General features: G+C 48.2%; 1 protein-coding gene across 1 annotated transcript; it reads right to left on the bottom strand.

Annotated features, from left to right (window-relative positions):
* Nucleotides 1–4,419: 4,419 nt before the first annotated feature.
* LOC309574285 (acyl-CoA (8-3)-desaturase-like) lies at nt 4,420–11,896 on the bottom strand (the record flags this gene model as incomplete). Its single annotated transcript, XM_082283799.1, has 12 exons — nt 4,420–4,590; nt 4,801–4,926; nt 5,310–5,389; nt 5,594–5,690; nt 5,999–6,096; nt 6,583–6,659; nt 6,772–6,832; nt 8,000–8,128; nt 8,260–8,361; nt 9,126–9,323; nt 9,597–9,707; nt 11,699–11,896. 12 exons carry the CDS (start codon nt 11,894–11,896, stop codon nt 4,539–4,541), a joined length of 1,329 nt encoding a protein of 442 aa, XP_082139925.1. The 3' UTR covers nt 4,420–4,538.
* Between the last annotated feature and the right edge of the window lie 4,659 nt (nt 11,897–16,555).

The following is a 16,555-nucleotide window of genomic DNA, read 5'->3' as shown; positions in this document are numbered from 1 at the left end:
TGAGGCAGGATTCAAACACCCACTGTGGTTCCACAGCCTCCACACAGAGCACCTTCCTCCGTCCGGCCTTCCCGTGGGCCCTGGGCCACCTTCAACCTCCGCAATAAATGTGGCACAGCCTGCAGCAAGATTTGGCCACAATTCCTTCCCTGGCCTTCACCATCTGCCTCTGTCCTTCCTCAGCCACCTGTTTTGGGGTATATTCTTAGGGCAACGTAAACATTTTGCCTCAGAGATGTCCCTCATCCGTAAACTTCTACATCCTACCCTGCCCACAAGGGCACCACTCGTAGTTTTCGCCTTTTGCTACTTGTTTTCTTTTCCAAAATTTAATTTTTCTTTAACACTTTAGCAACTCTTAACTCGTCGTTCCATGCCCTTTTCACTCTTCTTTACATTCCCAATCTGCCTCACAGGTTGTCCCTCATCCCTCCAAAATGGTCTCATGAGTTTGTTTCTCCCTTCTTTGCTAGGGATTTAAGTCCCGTAAGTTCATACTTATTCCTTTATTTGGTAACTTTGGAATATTTGCTGAAGACAGAAATATCTGTGGCTTTCTAGCCTCACATGTTTCTGATCTTCCTCTTGGATGAGGGGAGAAGAGGGAATAAAACAAAAAAAAAGTCAAAACCTGAGCTCATTGCAGTCATTTTACTTGGGCAGCATCCAGCATTTCTTACCTCACCTTGTTTCTTTTTCCTAACTGACTGGGGGAGGATCCTGGAAAGGAATTCAGGCTCACTTGTTAGAACACTGGCATCCCTTCTTGCCAGAAGAAGTTATCATTCTATCTTGGTCTGCAGCTAAATGATGGTTCAGTGTTCATCCCAAAAGGTCCATTACGCAGGAGGTGACCTAATTAGGATAATACTGCCCACAGGGCTGCCTTCATCTCTTCCTGAGTCAAAGCAAACATTATACAAGGAGTTATCATCTAGAAAATTGAGTTATTCTTGAATTTTTGTATTTCCCTTCGAGGACAATCTACCACCACTCCTGCTAATTGCACTAATTAACCTTGGTGCTAAGAATTTGCACTTACCCTGTATCTTGAACTGGTATTGATCCACACTTCAGCTGCTGAATATTTCTTTATTACTGACAGATTGAAGTATTCTCTGCTCAAAAACTTCTTGTTTTATGATCAAGTCACTGCTTCTTCTTTTATTGGGCTCAGGGAGCTCTGACAATTTTATCTTCTCACAAAAAAGAATCACCAAACTGACAAGAGCCTAAATGATGAGCTGCAAAAATCAAAAGGCCAGGGTGGTTCTTGTGAGCAAAGCCAAGGGAGATTACTATGGATCAGTCAGACCTTTGGAAATTTTGCCTAAGGGGCACCATCACAACCAGCATGTCATATAACCTGTCATGGGTGTATAATTTCTTGCTGCTGTTTCAAAACTTTTCCTGGTGGAAATTCCTCCCCATTTTCTCGACACTTAATACCAGTCCCTGCAGAAGATGCAAATCACAGAGAAACCTCTTCCAGTGTGATCGTCTTTCCTTCCCACCCATGAGCAGTGTTGCACCACTGCACTTGTCCTCTACACCTGACCTGTTAGGAAATCTCTTTTATATTCCTTATAAGAGAATCTTGGGAAGCAGCAAATCCTCCCGTTTATGAGTGACTCGGCTGCATTCACCATCTATCCTGTGTGGATCTACAACCAGCTTGACTCCTGCTTTTCTAAAGGTGGGGAGAATTCCATAAAGAACGCCAATCCCCTCTTCAGGAATTTGGGTAGTGGATGCAAACACATCCACAAGTTGGGCAAGGACTACAAATCCACACCATTAACGAGTCCAAGTGAGTGGGTGTTGGGAAGTTGAAAACTACAGCATTTTCCTCTTTCAGCTGCCCCATCACCCTTAACTGTCTGAACATCCCCCTGACATTTTGATAATTCCAGCTGCTCCATTGCTGAAGATGTTCCTTCCTGATCTGGAAAAAGTGATTTATTCCAGGTTGGAGCCACCTCTTTGTCCGATGATGTTCCACTTAACTGGATCATCTTCAAAGCCTTGTGAACCTCTGACATCTTCAGGAACTATATCCTCTTCCACCTGCCATGGCCAGGGACACCTTCCACTAGCCCAGGTTGCTCCAAGCCCCATCCAGCCTGGCCTTGGACACTTCCAGGGATGGGGCAGCCACAGCTTCTCTGGGCACCCTGCGCCAGGGCCTGCCCACCCTCACAGGGAAGAATTTCTTCCCAATATCCCATCTAAACCTCCCCTTCTTTCAGTTTGAAGCCATTTCCCCTTGTCCTGTCACTCCATGCCCTTGCCAACTCTCTCATGACCGGATCCTTCCCTTCTGATCTTCTGGGATGTCCTCCTCCCCTTCTGATGTCTGACTGCCACCCTGTGGCTATTCCACAACGCTCAGGTTCCTCTTTTAAGGCTAAAGGGTTTCCACTAGATGGCGAAGTTGGGGCTGGTGTTCTTCCAAGAAGGTGTATTTCACTGTATATCTTGAGCCTGGAAAAAACTCTCTGGAGAACTCTTCTCGAGGCTGGAAAACTTCCAGCAAACTCAGCACATTCGTATCTGGTTATGCTGAGTCAGGTCCCCTTTCAGTCTTACCCTTCAGGATTGTGAATCTGCCCATCTGTGTTGTTTTTCCTGGTTATCCAGGAATTTGGTTTATTGCATTGTGGATGTTTCCTCTTTATTGTGGCAGAGAAAACACAGGAGAAGCACATTCTGGTGAAAGAGGTTTATGATGGTTCTCTCTCTGCAGCTGTGGACAGGCAAAATTTGTTCCACCTTTCACAGTGTGAAGTCTCTTGCACAGATGTATTTTACTCTGATGACAGCAAAAATTGGTAAGATAAGGAATTTTATTAATAGACTTTCCTCCATCCACAGTTGTAATAAAGAGGGAAAGAAATGGAGCAGGAAAAAACAAGGTAAAACAATAACTAAGGCCCACTTTCTTTATGGTCTTAATCAACAGGTATTTAACGATTGTTTTATTATTCCCATTACACTTTTATCCTGTGCTTAACACTCTTGGCCTGGGAAGATGCATTCCTTCCATTCTCTCAACACCTCATGCTCATTTTGGATGTTGGATGGAAAAAATTCCTCAAAATCAACCCATCCTTTCTGGATACTAATCCACCTGTCCCTGGGGGACCAGGGTGATGGAGCATCTTCTTTCGTGATGTGGCAGATGCTCCATCCTGGTTTGGCATCTGTAATGCTGGGGCAGTAAATTAAAAGACTCCCACGAAAGGCAGCAAGGCTATTCCAAAAAATCCCACAGGACTGGGGTGTGTTTGGAAGGCACATCATCCAAGAGAGGGAGACCAGCAATGTTTTGGCTGAGGTGTGCCTGTGGATATGCAGCTGAATGAAAAGTTAAACACTTTTAAACAGCACTCTGGCCCCCAACAGCTTTCTAACTTCCTTAGATTTGTGTGCAGCTCAGGCAGGAATGCCTCACTCTCCATGGGCCAGGAGTCAGGAATTCTCTCCTTGCAACAAATCACCCAGAGGTTCAAAAAAACCCAAAGCTTCAGGCAATCACAGTGTGATTATGTTCACCCTTCACACAGAACCACTGTAGAACAGTTTGGGTTGGAAGGGACCTTAAAGCTCAGCTCATCCACCCCCTGCCCTGGTTTACTGTATTCCACTACACCAGGTTGCTCCAAGCCCCATCCAACCTGGCCTGAAATGCTTTTGCTTCCTTAGTCACCCTTGTAGGGATCCTGAGAATGGATGTGACAGGTTCCTCTCTCTTCTGACTCTCAGTAATGGCTTCATAACACTTCAAAGTCTGGCACTGTGGAAACCACTTGCAGATCCCCCACGGAATGTCACCAGTGGACAAATAACCCAGAGGCTTCCAGAGGAGATGTGCAGGGCAGCATTCCCACAGAATACAGCATGTGGAAAAACTTCCACTTTCCTGTTTCCCTACCTCAGGTAGGGCTCTAACTAGATCCTGCTCCTAGAGAACTGCTGCCTGCACCTCCCCACCTCACCCATGTAATGTACAAATTGGTCTGGGAGCTCCCTATCACAAACAGGGAGTTGAAAATACTGAACCTACCCCATTCCCTAGAGTTTCCACATTTCCCTAATTCCCACATTCCTTGATTTCATGCTGTCCCTACTTTCTTACTACACTCACAACAAGAGCCACCACCAAAAAGCCTATGTTAGATAAGAAGCTTTCCTCCTATATACTCAGCAAATGAAGGATCAGCAGATGGAAAGGAATCTGTTCCCAGTCCCAAAGCTCACCCCAGCTCGGTGGGACACAACCTCCTCCATCCAGCTTTTCCCCAGAACTCAGCACCAGAGAAGAGGAATGAAAGAAGCACAAGAAAAAATTAAGAGCACATCTTAAAAAAAACAACAAAAAAAAAGAAAATTCATATTAATTACATTCATCCATGGAATTAAGCGGCACCACCTCCCCACCTCTGGCTTAGCCAGCTCTCCTCAGTGCAGGATCTTCAGGGTGACCACCACAGGAGGCAGCGAGGCTGGGGAATTCCTCTGCAGGGATACACTGCTGCTTATTTATGTAGATAGGCATCGAGCCAGAGCTCCCCCGAATCTTTCAAAGAGCTGCCAAGAGAGAAACAAGGGAATGAACCCCATGTTCCATCCAGAGCCTCGTGGAGAGAATTCCCATCTACAGATGAAGCAAAGGAGATCATGGAGTGGTCTGGGTCAGAAGGGACCTTTAGAGGCTTCCCCTCCCCTTCCACGTCCCTCTCATTTCTTCCACAGCACTGGAAAACCCTGGGCTTGGGAACGCAGTGGGTCAGTACTCACTGCACGATGTCTGCGAAGGCCGTGAGCAGAGGCTTGCACTGGTACTCAATGCCATGCTTGGCACACAGGGACTTCACCAGAGGGGCCACCTTCCAGTAGTTGTGCCGTGGCATTGTAGGGAAAAGGCTGTGGGAAAAGGAGATGGTGATTCAATGGCATCCATCAGCACCACACGGAATTCCGGCCCCTCTGCTGTGCCTAATTCTGGGAGTGCCCCAAGCTCCCCTTGTGCCACAGCCACGGCAGCTCTGTGATGGTCCCTCTCGTGTCCCTTCAGTGTCTGTGCTGGGAATTCCCACCCCTGTGCCAAGCAACTCAGATCTGAAGTGCTGCTGGTGCTCCAGGAATTTTCTTTTCCGAGTTCCCGTTCCATCCCCACACAAAGAGCACAAAATGAACCCACGTTATCTTTTGTTCTTGTCTCAGCTGACAGAGGGACCTTGCAGGCTCTTCAGCCCTGGTGTAACTAGTACTCCTTGGAACTATTCCCAACCCCTGTTTCCACTCACTGGTGCTCGATCTGGAAGTTCAGGTGGCCACTGAACCAGTCATTGAAGAAGGACTGATGAACGTTGCAGGTTGCCTGGAGCTGAGAGATAAAATAAAGAAGTCCTGTTTTAAGTGTTATTTTAGCAATGCCCCTTCTCAAACACAGGTTTCTCATCCCCACAGGAATTCTGGCTGGACACAACAGCTCCAGCAGTTATTTCAAGCCAGCACAGGGTGGCCAGGCTAAGACAGATGGACTTTGCATGCCCAGAACTGTCACAGAGCTCCATCAGTAAGGTCTCACCTGGGTAGAGAACCAGTCCACGTTCTTATCGTAATCGATGTGCATGGGGATGTGATTCATTTGTGTGACCCAGACAAACCAGTTGCTCTCTATAAACCTGTGCAAACACAAAAACCCATCACAGACCACACACCCACGATGCGACAAGCCACTACACAACACTTGTGCACACAACAACCAGCTGGTTGTTGCCTGACACCAGGAGCCCCAAACATCTGATCAGATCAGACCTACATACAACTTCCACCTTCCTGACAGGAAACCACCCCTGCCCTACTGAAAGTATCGGGAGAGAAAACAACAGGGAGTGATGAGAAAAATAACCAGGAGGCTGGAGAAAAGCTGACACAAAGGATTGATATAAAGTGGGCAGAGAAAATGTTGGAATTACAAGCTGGATGATACCTGACTAACAGGTGGAGCCCCAGGGTACCCTTAACCCCCAGGAAGGGCAAGTAGGTGAGGAAGAATCGGATGTAGAAGGACATCATCCAGGCCAGATCCTGTAGCAAAAGGGACAGGGAAAACTTCATTAAGAAGAAGAAGAATTTCTGGGTTCTGAATTTACCATTACTTCCTTTAAAACCTCCCTCAGAAACTTCTACTGATTGATTTTTCCTCCCCAGCCTGATCACAAAGCAACCTGGCACCAGCCATTCCTGTGCTCAGGAATTATCCTGGTTCCATGAGCCCAGCAGAGGGCAAACAGCAGACACGGCATGCTCTAAAGCACCATGTTAACCTCTGGATCTAAAGAGGAACCAAGCAGTGAGAAAACCAAAGCCCAGAACACCAGAGAACATTTTTGTTACCTCGTGGATCTTCCACAGAAAAAGGCCCTTTAGCAAGCACCACTTCCCAAATCTACACCCACATCCTTTGCTGCAGAGAGACACACACAACCCCAGAGTTCCTCCCAGTAAATCTGGCACTGGAATTCATCCCCAAACCCAGGAGAAGCCCCCCCTGGCCCTGTGGAGCTGACTCACCACCCACTGCTTCCGCTGCACAGCGAAGTAGAAGATGTACCACTGGAAGTAAAGGGGCACCAGTGCCGGGGGACCGACTGGAGGGACAAACAGAGCCATGAATTATCCCAACAGGATGGGATGGGATGGGGTGGAAAAAGGGGCAGAGTGACGGCTGCCCATGGAACTGCGGAGGGGGAGGTTACTCACTGATGAAGAAGTACTTGTGCTGGTGGTTGTACGGCATGAATTTCTTCTTCTGCACACCAAGCTGTTAAAATACACAAATTACTCAGGCCCTGAAGACACCTGTGCACACACTCCTAAACTTCCAGGAGATGTCCTGTCCAACCAAGCCAGCATCCACCGTCCCCTGGAACCTCAGCCTGGATGAGTTTTCACCCTGCCCTGGGTGCAGGAGGGGCTGGGCAGTGCCTTGCACACACACACACACACACACACGCAGTGACCTGCACAGGAAGCTCTGCCCCTACAGAGGGCACAAGCTGCCTAAAAATGCTGAAATTGAAACCCACACAAACAGTTTGCTGACAAAGCAGAGCTTCAGAATCAAAAAAAACCCCCAAGCTATGGTACTGTTATGATACTGTTAGTAAAGATGATGGTGTGTGTAACTCCCACCTCCTTGCAATTAGTCTGGGAAACAAAGAAATAAGCATCTAGACATGAAACTGTGTCCACAGGAATGGAGGTGAGCAGATCATCTTTCCTCTGAGGCTGCTCATTTTTCAGTGTTTGCTGTATAAACATAACAGATCAAGCCACTGGCTTCCTTGAGGAATGCCATTATATCCCTGTACGTGTTCAAACTAATTCCCAACAGTCCATCCCTTAATTTCAATGCAAATCAGAGCGTTTAAAGTGACACTACGAATGTACGTAACTTTTTTTTAAAGGACAGCAAATGCTAAAGCCACTCAATTAACTTTCAGAGCTGTACCAGAAATAGAGCTGGACTCTAGATGGGAGCCACTCTGACACCCACTGCCAGGCTGAGACCACCAAAATAGCTTCTTTGATCAGGAATTGTAAGAGTTCCAGGCAGCCCTGGCTTGTCACCTGCTGCTTCCATCCTCAGATCACTACAGTTAGTCACACTGATCTTGGTAAAAGAGAACAGCTTGTAATTCTGATCTTCCTAAAACTGCAAGTGTCTCATCAAGGGGAATAGGAACTTGTAATCATGGCAAATATTTCATTCTTATCTCCCAACACTGCAAAAATAACTTTGAGTGAGATTTTAAGAACCTAAAGATCTCAGAATTACTGGAATGTTACTGAGGAATATTAGGGACTAGTGGAAGGCAAAGCAGCACTATATAAAAAAAAACTAATTGGTGTCCAGTCTCCAAGCACTCTGCAGCTTCCCAAATTTGAGCCCTCCTGCTGCTGCCTCCCAGCTTTCCTCAGGTCTCACCTCCACAGAGAGGGTTTTCCCCAAAGCAAAGAACAAGGGGTGCATGTTGACATCAGGATCCTTCCGGAAGCAGTTGGGTTTGGCGTGGTGCTGGAAGTGGAGGTGATTCCACCAACTGGCTGGGGCTCCCTGTGGGAAGGGAGGAGAAGAAAATGCCCTGAAGAAGGTGGATCTTCTGCCCTTAGTTCTCTCCTTATCCTGGGATTGGTTCTGGCTGCAGAGCAGGGCTCTGGCAGCCCCTCCCCACACCCAGTGTCCACCTTGAGATGGCCGATGACGAACTTGTGCACCCAGTGGTTCCACCTGGACTTGCTGAAGACTGACAGGTGTCCAAAATCATGCTGGAGCCAGCCAGCCTGAGCCTGGAATTAAGAAAACAACAGTGCTGCTGGGAAAAAGAACTGCCTGGAGGATCTGTGACTGAAAAAGGCTTTCTTCTCCCACTCCCACGCTCCTCACAATCTATCCCTGGATAGCAAGAGCACTTCCACTGCCAGGTCCCAATCCAAACTCTCCTTTTTCACTACACACCACTGCACTCCAGACTCTGCCTAATGACTTTTAGTCCTGGACCGTTGTTTCCATGAGGAAGGAAAGAAAACATAATGGGAAAAAAACGGCCATGGAGCTGAGAACCAGCATTTATTCCCTCACAAAACTGCTCTGAAATCGGCAACAAAGTCTCCTTTAAGGAGCAGCTTGCTGCTGCCTCCTCTGAGTACTTGTAATTCCAAGGGGATCAGCTGGCCACGGGAGGAATAGCTGGGGCTTTGAGAGCTGCTCTGCCCTCTCCTCTAACTCCCTGCAAGTTCCCATGGGAACACGGTGGCTTGGCCCCTGCACACAGCCTTGGAGTTCTGGCACCGCGGAGCTCAGGAGCGGGGCATGGCTTTCATGGCGTGGGGAAGGCTGGAATAAGGAAGGCTTTGATGGAACATGGGGAGGGAAAAGCGAGGCAAAGCCTGCTCTACCACAGCAGCATGTGTAGTTTTGCCCTTTTGGGGGAATCCAGAGAGAAGCAGGATTTGGGGAAGTCCACGATGATAAGATTTCTCCCCTGCTTACGGCAACGAGCACCTAAGCCCCAAGTTTGGCTTTTCGAGGCTTATTATGTGTAGTTGCTCACCTGGACAGTGCCCAGAAGCACTGCAGAGAAGAGGAAAGGCACCAAGGATGCTCCAAAATACCAGATGATGAGCCAGGCTGCAACATCCAGCACCAAGATGTGGCAGAGATAGAGGAAGAAAAAGGCGTGATTGGGCTGGAGAAGCCCCATCTTCTCCACGGTCGCACGGAGCTCACGGAAATCTTCCACCAGCTTTTTCTGTGGGGACACCCAAAAGCATCCACTGGTTGGAAAACACCTCAGAACACAAAGAGGAGCATAGTTTTCCCTCTCAGGGATGAAAAGGGGGAAAGCTGAGGGTCACCTGGAGACAAATCTTTGCTAAAACTACAAATGATGACACGAAATGGAGCTTCAGCCGAGAGTGATTCCAGGAGATTCTACGATGTTAGGTACAGGGAATTTTGTCTGCCAGTAGGAGAAGTTAAACAGTGCAATTTCACCCCAAATACCAAGTTTTTAAGCACTTACATTCTTGCTGGGCTCAAAGCTGGGCTGATCTGGTGCCAGTTCCCCAATCAGGAGAGGGCTCATGTACTTCCTTACCAGTGCCTTGTCAAGATGAAAAGCAATGAAAGGATCCTGAAACACAGACAGAGGAACAGGATGGAGGAAAACCAGGTGGCAGCAAAAGAAATCTATTCCATGACATGCTGGACCACTCAAAAGATCCCTGTTAGGGAAATCAGTTACTTTTATTATTTAAATGTAATGTCAATCTCCATGGCAACCAGGTGAAAAAACCCACGAGTGGCTGTTATCACCACAGATTCTGTCCCTGTATTTAAATTACAAATTCCCTGGGCACTTTGGCATCTAATTCCTGATCTCCCACTTACCTCCTTTTCCACATTTCTCTCCTGATGCCCAAATTAGCATATTTTGACAATCTCCCTCAGCCTAAGGATGTGGGGCGTTTTTAATTTTCTGGGACAGTATTTGCTTGCTGGGCATCACTTTGGAAGATTCCTGCACCATGCATTGCTTATCACTATAATTACTAGGCCATCATTGTGTGCTTTTAAAATAAAATGTGCTTTTAAAAGATCTCTGATCAGGAAAGGGGTTAAAAAACTGGCTGATGTCGCCAGCTCTGGGTCAGCTGTAGCATCCTCCCTGCTCAGGGTCACTGAATAAAGGAAGGAAGGAGAGAGGGGACCCAGCACTTGCATTTTCTCATTGGAAAAGGGGGGAAAAAACGGGGAGGAGTATGTGGGCAGAGCAGGGGAGGATGGTACCACACACTTAAACCAATCCTTTCCATGGAGGTTGTACAACCTGGGAGTGCAATCCCAGCTTGCAGGGGGTCAGGGGATGGCTGACTGCACCTTCTAGAAATCACACAGCAAACCAGGGGAGTTCTTCCTTTACTTCCCATTTTCCCCCGTTTTGAGGAGTCTCATTCTTTTGATCCCCGGGGACAAAACCACTGGAAAAATAAAACTTGGCAGGGGTTTCTGAGCAGTCAGCAGTTCAACTGCAGCCGGCAGTGGCACTGATATCATCACCTAAAGAATGCAGCTGGCTGCAATCCCACCATCCAGCCCTGCTCACACCATGGGCTAACCCTTTTCTGGTCACAGGAACACAGAATGTTTGGGTGGGAAAGGCCCTTCAAAGCTCATCTCTTTCCCCCCTGCCACGGACACCTTCCACTAGCCCAGGTTGCTCCAAGCTCCATCCAACCTGGCCTGGAACATTCCCAGGGATGGGGCTCCACCACTTTTCCGGGCAACCTGTGCCAGTGATGGGGCTTTGAAAATGCACGTGTGCACCCTGCCCTCACAAAATGTTGCAAATTCACTTATTATTTTTGTCTTTAAATGATATTCATACGATTGGATCTGCACGTGGAGATCTCAAATTCCATCCTGACCAAAACACAGTCCATCAACACCATCCTAGAAGTAGATTCACACCCCATACCCACTCTTGGGTCCAAACACCCGCATTTGGAGAAATTCATGGAAAAGGCACAAGCAGACAAAGGAAGGAAACACCACTGGCAAAACCACCCCACACCCAACCCGAACAGCATTTACTCCACTCTGCAACAGCCACTGGCACTGAGACGGGAATGATTAATTTCTTTTGCGTGACTGAAATACGACTTTCAGTCATTTTTTGCTCGAGTGCCATCTCTTGGGTTCGGGAAGTTCGAGGAGGGCGAAGGCGACCAAGCACTTGCAAACAACAGCTCTGCCACCGCGACACCCGCGTGTGCCGCACGGGAGGCAGCTCCCGATATTCCTACGTGTGCAGAAATCACCGACCGGTTTGGGTTGGTTTTGGCTTTTTTTTCTTCCCCAGTAGCGGTTTTTAGCCATTCCATCAGCAACGCTTCCTCGTAACAAACAATCCCGAACAATCCCCGGCGGAGCGTGCGCTCCGTGTATTCCCTCGAGCACGGCTCCCAGCGTACGCGCGGGTGTCACAGCCGAGCATCCAAACGTGCCACACGCGGGCTCCCTGCCGCGTCCCTATCCCGAGGGATCCTCCTCCGCGCTCAGCTCTCATCCATCCATCCATCCATCCATCCCTCCCTGCCTGCCCGGGCTGCCGGGGCCGCTCACCGTGGCGTCCTGCCCGGCGTAGTGGCTGATGACCCGCGAGCCCCCCGGGTGTCTCCGGCAGAAGTGGCTGATGTCGTACACCTTCCTGTCGATCACCAGCCAGCGCTCCTGCGGCGCCGGCCCCCGCCCGCTCCGCTGCCCGATCTCCTCCCAGGTGAAGCGCCGCATCCCCCCCTGGCAGGGCTCGGAGCCCTCCATGGCCGGGATCGCCTCTCCCGGGCTCGGCTCGGCCCGGCCCGGCTCCGCCTCCCCGGGGCCTCCCCGCCCACCCCGGTCCTCCCCGCCCACTGGGCTGCGCTCGCCGTGCGCCCGCCCTCGGGGCCGGGAAGGGTGGCCGGGAGACGGGCGTGTTCGGGGATGGACAGCACGGGACAGGAGGAAACTCGGGCTGTCCGGACTGGGATGCTTCCCGGAATCATTTCGTTTGGAAAAGCCCGCTGAGAGCAGCGAGTCCCCCAGCACTGCCAAGCCCGTCCGTCACAGAATCACGGGATCGTTCGGGTTGGAAGGGAGTTCTGGAGATCATCCAGCCCAACCCCCTGGCAAGGCAGGGTCACCTGGAGCAGGTGACACAGGAGTGCATGCAGGTGGGTTTGGAGACTCCAAAGAGGGAGACGCCGAGACGCCACACCCTGCCGGAGGTCCCTGAGCAGCCTGTCCCGGTGCCCTGCCGTCCTCAATGTGCAGGTTCCTCACGTTCAGGTGAAACTTGTGGAGTTTTAATTTATGGCCTTTGCTGCTCGTCCTGTTGCTGGGCACGACGAAAACGTGTCCCCAAGTGCCACATGCACACGGCTTTTAAATCCCCCCAGCTGATTCCACCACTGCCCCGGACAGTCTGGTCCAGGGCTTGCCAACCCTTGACAACAATTTTCCCTCATACCCAACTTAAAACCTCCCCTGGCACAACTTGAGGCTGTTTCCTCTTGTCCTGTCACTTGTTACCTGGGGGAACAGAACGACCCCCACCTGGCTCCACTGTCCTTCCAGGGAGTTTCCCTTCCCCACGCTCAAGTTCCTTCTTTTGAACCACTTTTACAACCTGTTTCTCCTTATTTCTGGGCTGATTGTGACTTATCTTCCCCGCCCTTTGTTCTGCTTCCCCTTTCCAGCAGATCTCTCCTTCTCTTCCATCTGTTCTGCCTCTCCCTTCCAGCTGCCTCAGCCTCTCCTGTTCCTAGGGCTCCTTTTGGCTGCTCATGCCTGGATATGCAGCCAGAGGGAGGGAAGGTGTTGCCACAAGGTAAATCACATCAAAACCCTGCAGACGATTCTTCAGACAGCAGAATAGCGCCGGAAGAGTGAATGACGCTAAAACAGACCAATCCATCTGTGTGGGACTTCATCTACATGAGTTACAAATTAAAATTCCTCTCCCCACACTCATCTCCCTTTCCACGGCAGCACCCTGAACTCTTCGTTATTGATCCCACATTTCTTTGTTTCCATTCACACCTTCCAACCTGACCTAGTTACAGCAATTCCAGTTGAAGGTAACCATAGAAACAAAGAGCCGCCAGGCTGCATCCCCTCGAGTTCTGAGCATCACCTGATGGCTCCATCACATCTTGGAATTCTCTGCCTGCAGAACACTGGATCGGAGGTTTTTATTTCCTTCCCTTCAGCAATTCATAGTAATAAACATTAATAGATGTTTAGCATCTTTTTAAAATGCAACAGTTAGAACAGTGCAGCAATTATTTCAAATTCCATTTTTTCCCCATTATCAATTGCACAACAGGATATTTATCCTAATTTATCCTAAATTTATCCTAAATTTAGTTGATATTTATGACATTTTATCATGAATCTGGAGGACACACAGAGATCAGTTTTCTTTTTCCTATGCACTACCTTAAAAGCAAATAAATTCAATCTTCCTACACGAGTTAAACCTTTGGAAACTTGCTTTGAGGGATCTTTGAGGAAATTTGAGGAAAATTGCTTTTGAGGGCAAAAAGCACCACTAAACTTGATTAAATCCACTGTTGTTCCGTTCATGTGTCTCCTCTGGTTTCAGCAGCTATAAGGGATGTTAACACCTTATAAACACATTTTCCCAGACAAATTATACAACAGCCCTTGGAATTCCCTTCCAAGCTCCTTCTGACATGAAACCCCTGGCTGTGGTTGTTTTCCCTCTAGCAGATGATTCAAGACAAGCCATGGAGGCTCCTGGAATCACCCAGCCCCAAGCAGTGAAGGTTTCTGTGTCCTGCCAGTTGCCAGCAGTGCTTGTTTCCCTTGCCCTTGCTGCACTTGGGATCTCAATGGGTGTCTCAGAGAGAAGAGAGGGACTTTTGTCATAAAAACTGCCAGGGAAAAAAAACCAGCTGCTGTTAGAGACTCACCAGCATCCCACATCCAGCTGGGACTCCTGGCATCCATCCCTGGATGGATCACAATTAACCAGGTAAAACATGTCCTTCAGTGCCCTGACTCCCTGTTTCCCCTTCACTGTTTCCATCTCCGTATCGGCTGTCACCATCTCGATGTGAGCCAGTGCCCCAGGCTACCAGGAACCACCAAAAATCCGAGGGGAGGGAAGAGATGCTCTTTGGTTCACTCTTCTGATCTGCCTGCAGATCTGGTGACTGGGGATCACCAGAATTTGGAGAAAATATATTAAAACTCCTTATTTTGCTACCATGATTTGGCTGGAACATGTTTTAAAATATCCAAGTGACCTTGGTGGTGAGGGATTACTAAATATTTGGGCATCTGCTGACTAAACCAGTAATCAGGGAAAGAGGGAGATGGGCTGAAAGGATTGCAGCCTTTCTTTTCTCCTTTTAGAGAAAATGAGTTACAATGATGGATGGTGAGGTCTGAAACCACAGGGGAAAAAACATTAAAGGAAAACTAACAAATGCTGAAAACCAGTTTAAAAGGGCAGAGTCTAAAAGAAGACTCAGTTCTTGGCTTTGGCTCAGCCTAAGAAAAGCTGAAGATTCCGGGCACAGCCGAATTGTGGTGGTGTGATTTACCAGGCTCTGTCATCAGCACAATTAAAACAGCCACACTGATGAAGCAAATGCAGCAGGAAAACATTAATTTAGTCATTGTGTTACTACCAGGGAAGAGCTTGAAGCTCCTGATAGCTCCCTGTAACACCATTCCTGCACCAGGCTTAGGATCCACTGCAAGGATCTGGGTAACACCAGAGGAAGGGGGAGAAATTGGAAATATTCCCTTTATTCTGTATTGTTGGGAATGAGCTGGAATACTGGAATTACTTGGCCTAAATGAGTTTGTGTTGTTCCTAGAACTCTCTGTTCGGGTTGCTAACACTTTATACCCACAGTAAATTCTTGATTTTCCACACAAACAGTGTCACTTCATGAAGCATTTGCTCAGTGCTCTGACCTAACAAAATTTAGATACAAAAAAAGACTGAGATTTGGGAAGAGTTTGTGTCTTGCCAGAAAAAGCACCCAGGAATTACTCTGTGTAAGGGAGGAGATAAAAAAAAGCTAATCTTTTGTCCTTCAGAAGACATAAATTCAGATTAGCAACTGAGGGAGCGAGGCAGTGATTGTTCAGAGTTTTACACTTTTGAAAGCAAAACCTGGGCAAAGAAAAAAAGGAAAGGAGCTGATGATAACAGGGGAACACTGGGAGGATTTTCACTAGAAATCATGACGAAGAAGCATCAGAACAGAGCATTTCTCTCCTTATTCCTGCCCTGCTGCAGTGTGTGCTGCTTTCTGAGCGTGACTCCCTCCTCTGCTCCCCCAGCAGCCGGAGAAGTTTGTGCCCTGACCCTGATGATCCCACGGGCAGCCCGAGATCCACTGCAGAATGTGGAACCCCTGCCAGCCATGGCTGCACAATGGGGGATTTCTGTTCCTCTGCTGGTTGTTTCCCTCGGAAAGTTCCTCAGCTCTCAGCCACTCTCCCAGGACCAGGGAAAAAGTGGGATATGTCAGAGTAAAAAATATCCAGAGTAAAATATATCACAGAAACCTTTGGTAGCGTTTCGTTTTAAAACCCACCTAATCACTGGGTTCCCTCACCTCAGGCTCCAGCCCCCTGTTCCCAGCCCAGCTGTTTCCCATTATGTTTGAAATTATTATTCAATTTATTGTTTATTTTTAAGTTCAGAGCTCCTCAGCCTTTCCCTCTTGTGGAAGACAGAGAAAACCTGGGGTCCTCTCTCTCCTTCCATGTATTTTTCCTTGGCAGAAAGGAAAAAGGTATCAAAAAGTCTATTAAAAGTATCAAAAAGTTTAAAGGTGCAGCTAAACCTGATTTTCACTCCATTTTTCTCCCCAAATCCTCAGCTCCTGCCTCTTTCCCCTTCACAAACCTGCTGCATGTCTTTCCCTTGTTCACTGCTCTTTCCTGCTGCCTCCTCCTCCCACCACATGCTTTGGAGCCACCCAGCCTTACCAAGTGATGGATCTCATACTATAAACTGGGGGAAAAGGAGCATTTTCCCTGCATCTATGAGGATTGCAGCACAGCTACAGGGCATTTCCACGTGTTGGTGCCAGTCTGGGTGCTGCTGTCAAAGTCTAGTCCTTTCTAAAAACCAAGTTAAAAGAAACTTCTCAGACCTTGCCAGCTCCTATGTAAAACTCAACAAAGGGATGAGACAACAAACACAGAAAATGTCTTTTTTTTTTTTTTTACCACATTTTTAAAGCTCTTCCCTCAGGATTTCCACTTCTTTTACACTAAACCAATGCATGAGAGTGTAAAGATACCTGAGCTACCAATTTTCCCTGCTTTTTTACCATTCTGGTCTATCCCAGTAAGATATCCTTCACTGATTCATTAGCTGAAGAGCAGACATGCCACTTCTACGTGGGCTCCCTGCAAGAGCTCTTCCACTTCCACATCCCCCTTCTCATC

The sequence above is a fragment of the Coloeus monedula genome (genome assembly GCF_965178545.1).
Source record: "Coloeus monedula genome assembly, chromosome: 6".
Classification (NCBI taxonomy): Eukaryota; Metazoa; Chordata; class Aves; order Passeriformes; family Corvidae; genus Coloeus; species Coloeus monedula.
This window is presented reverse-complemented; position numbering and strand designations above follow the sequence as displayed.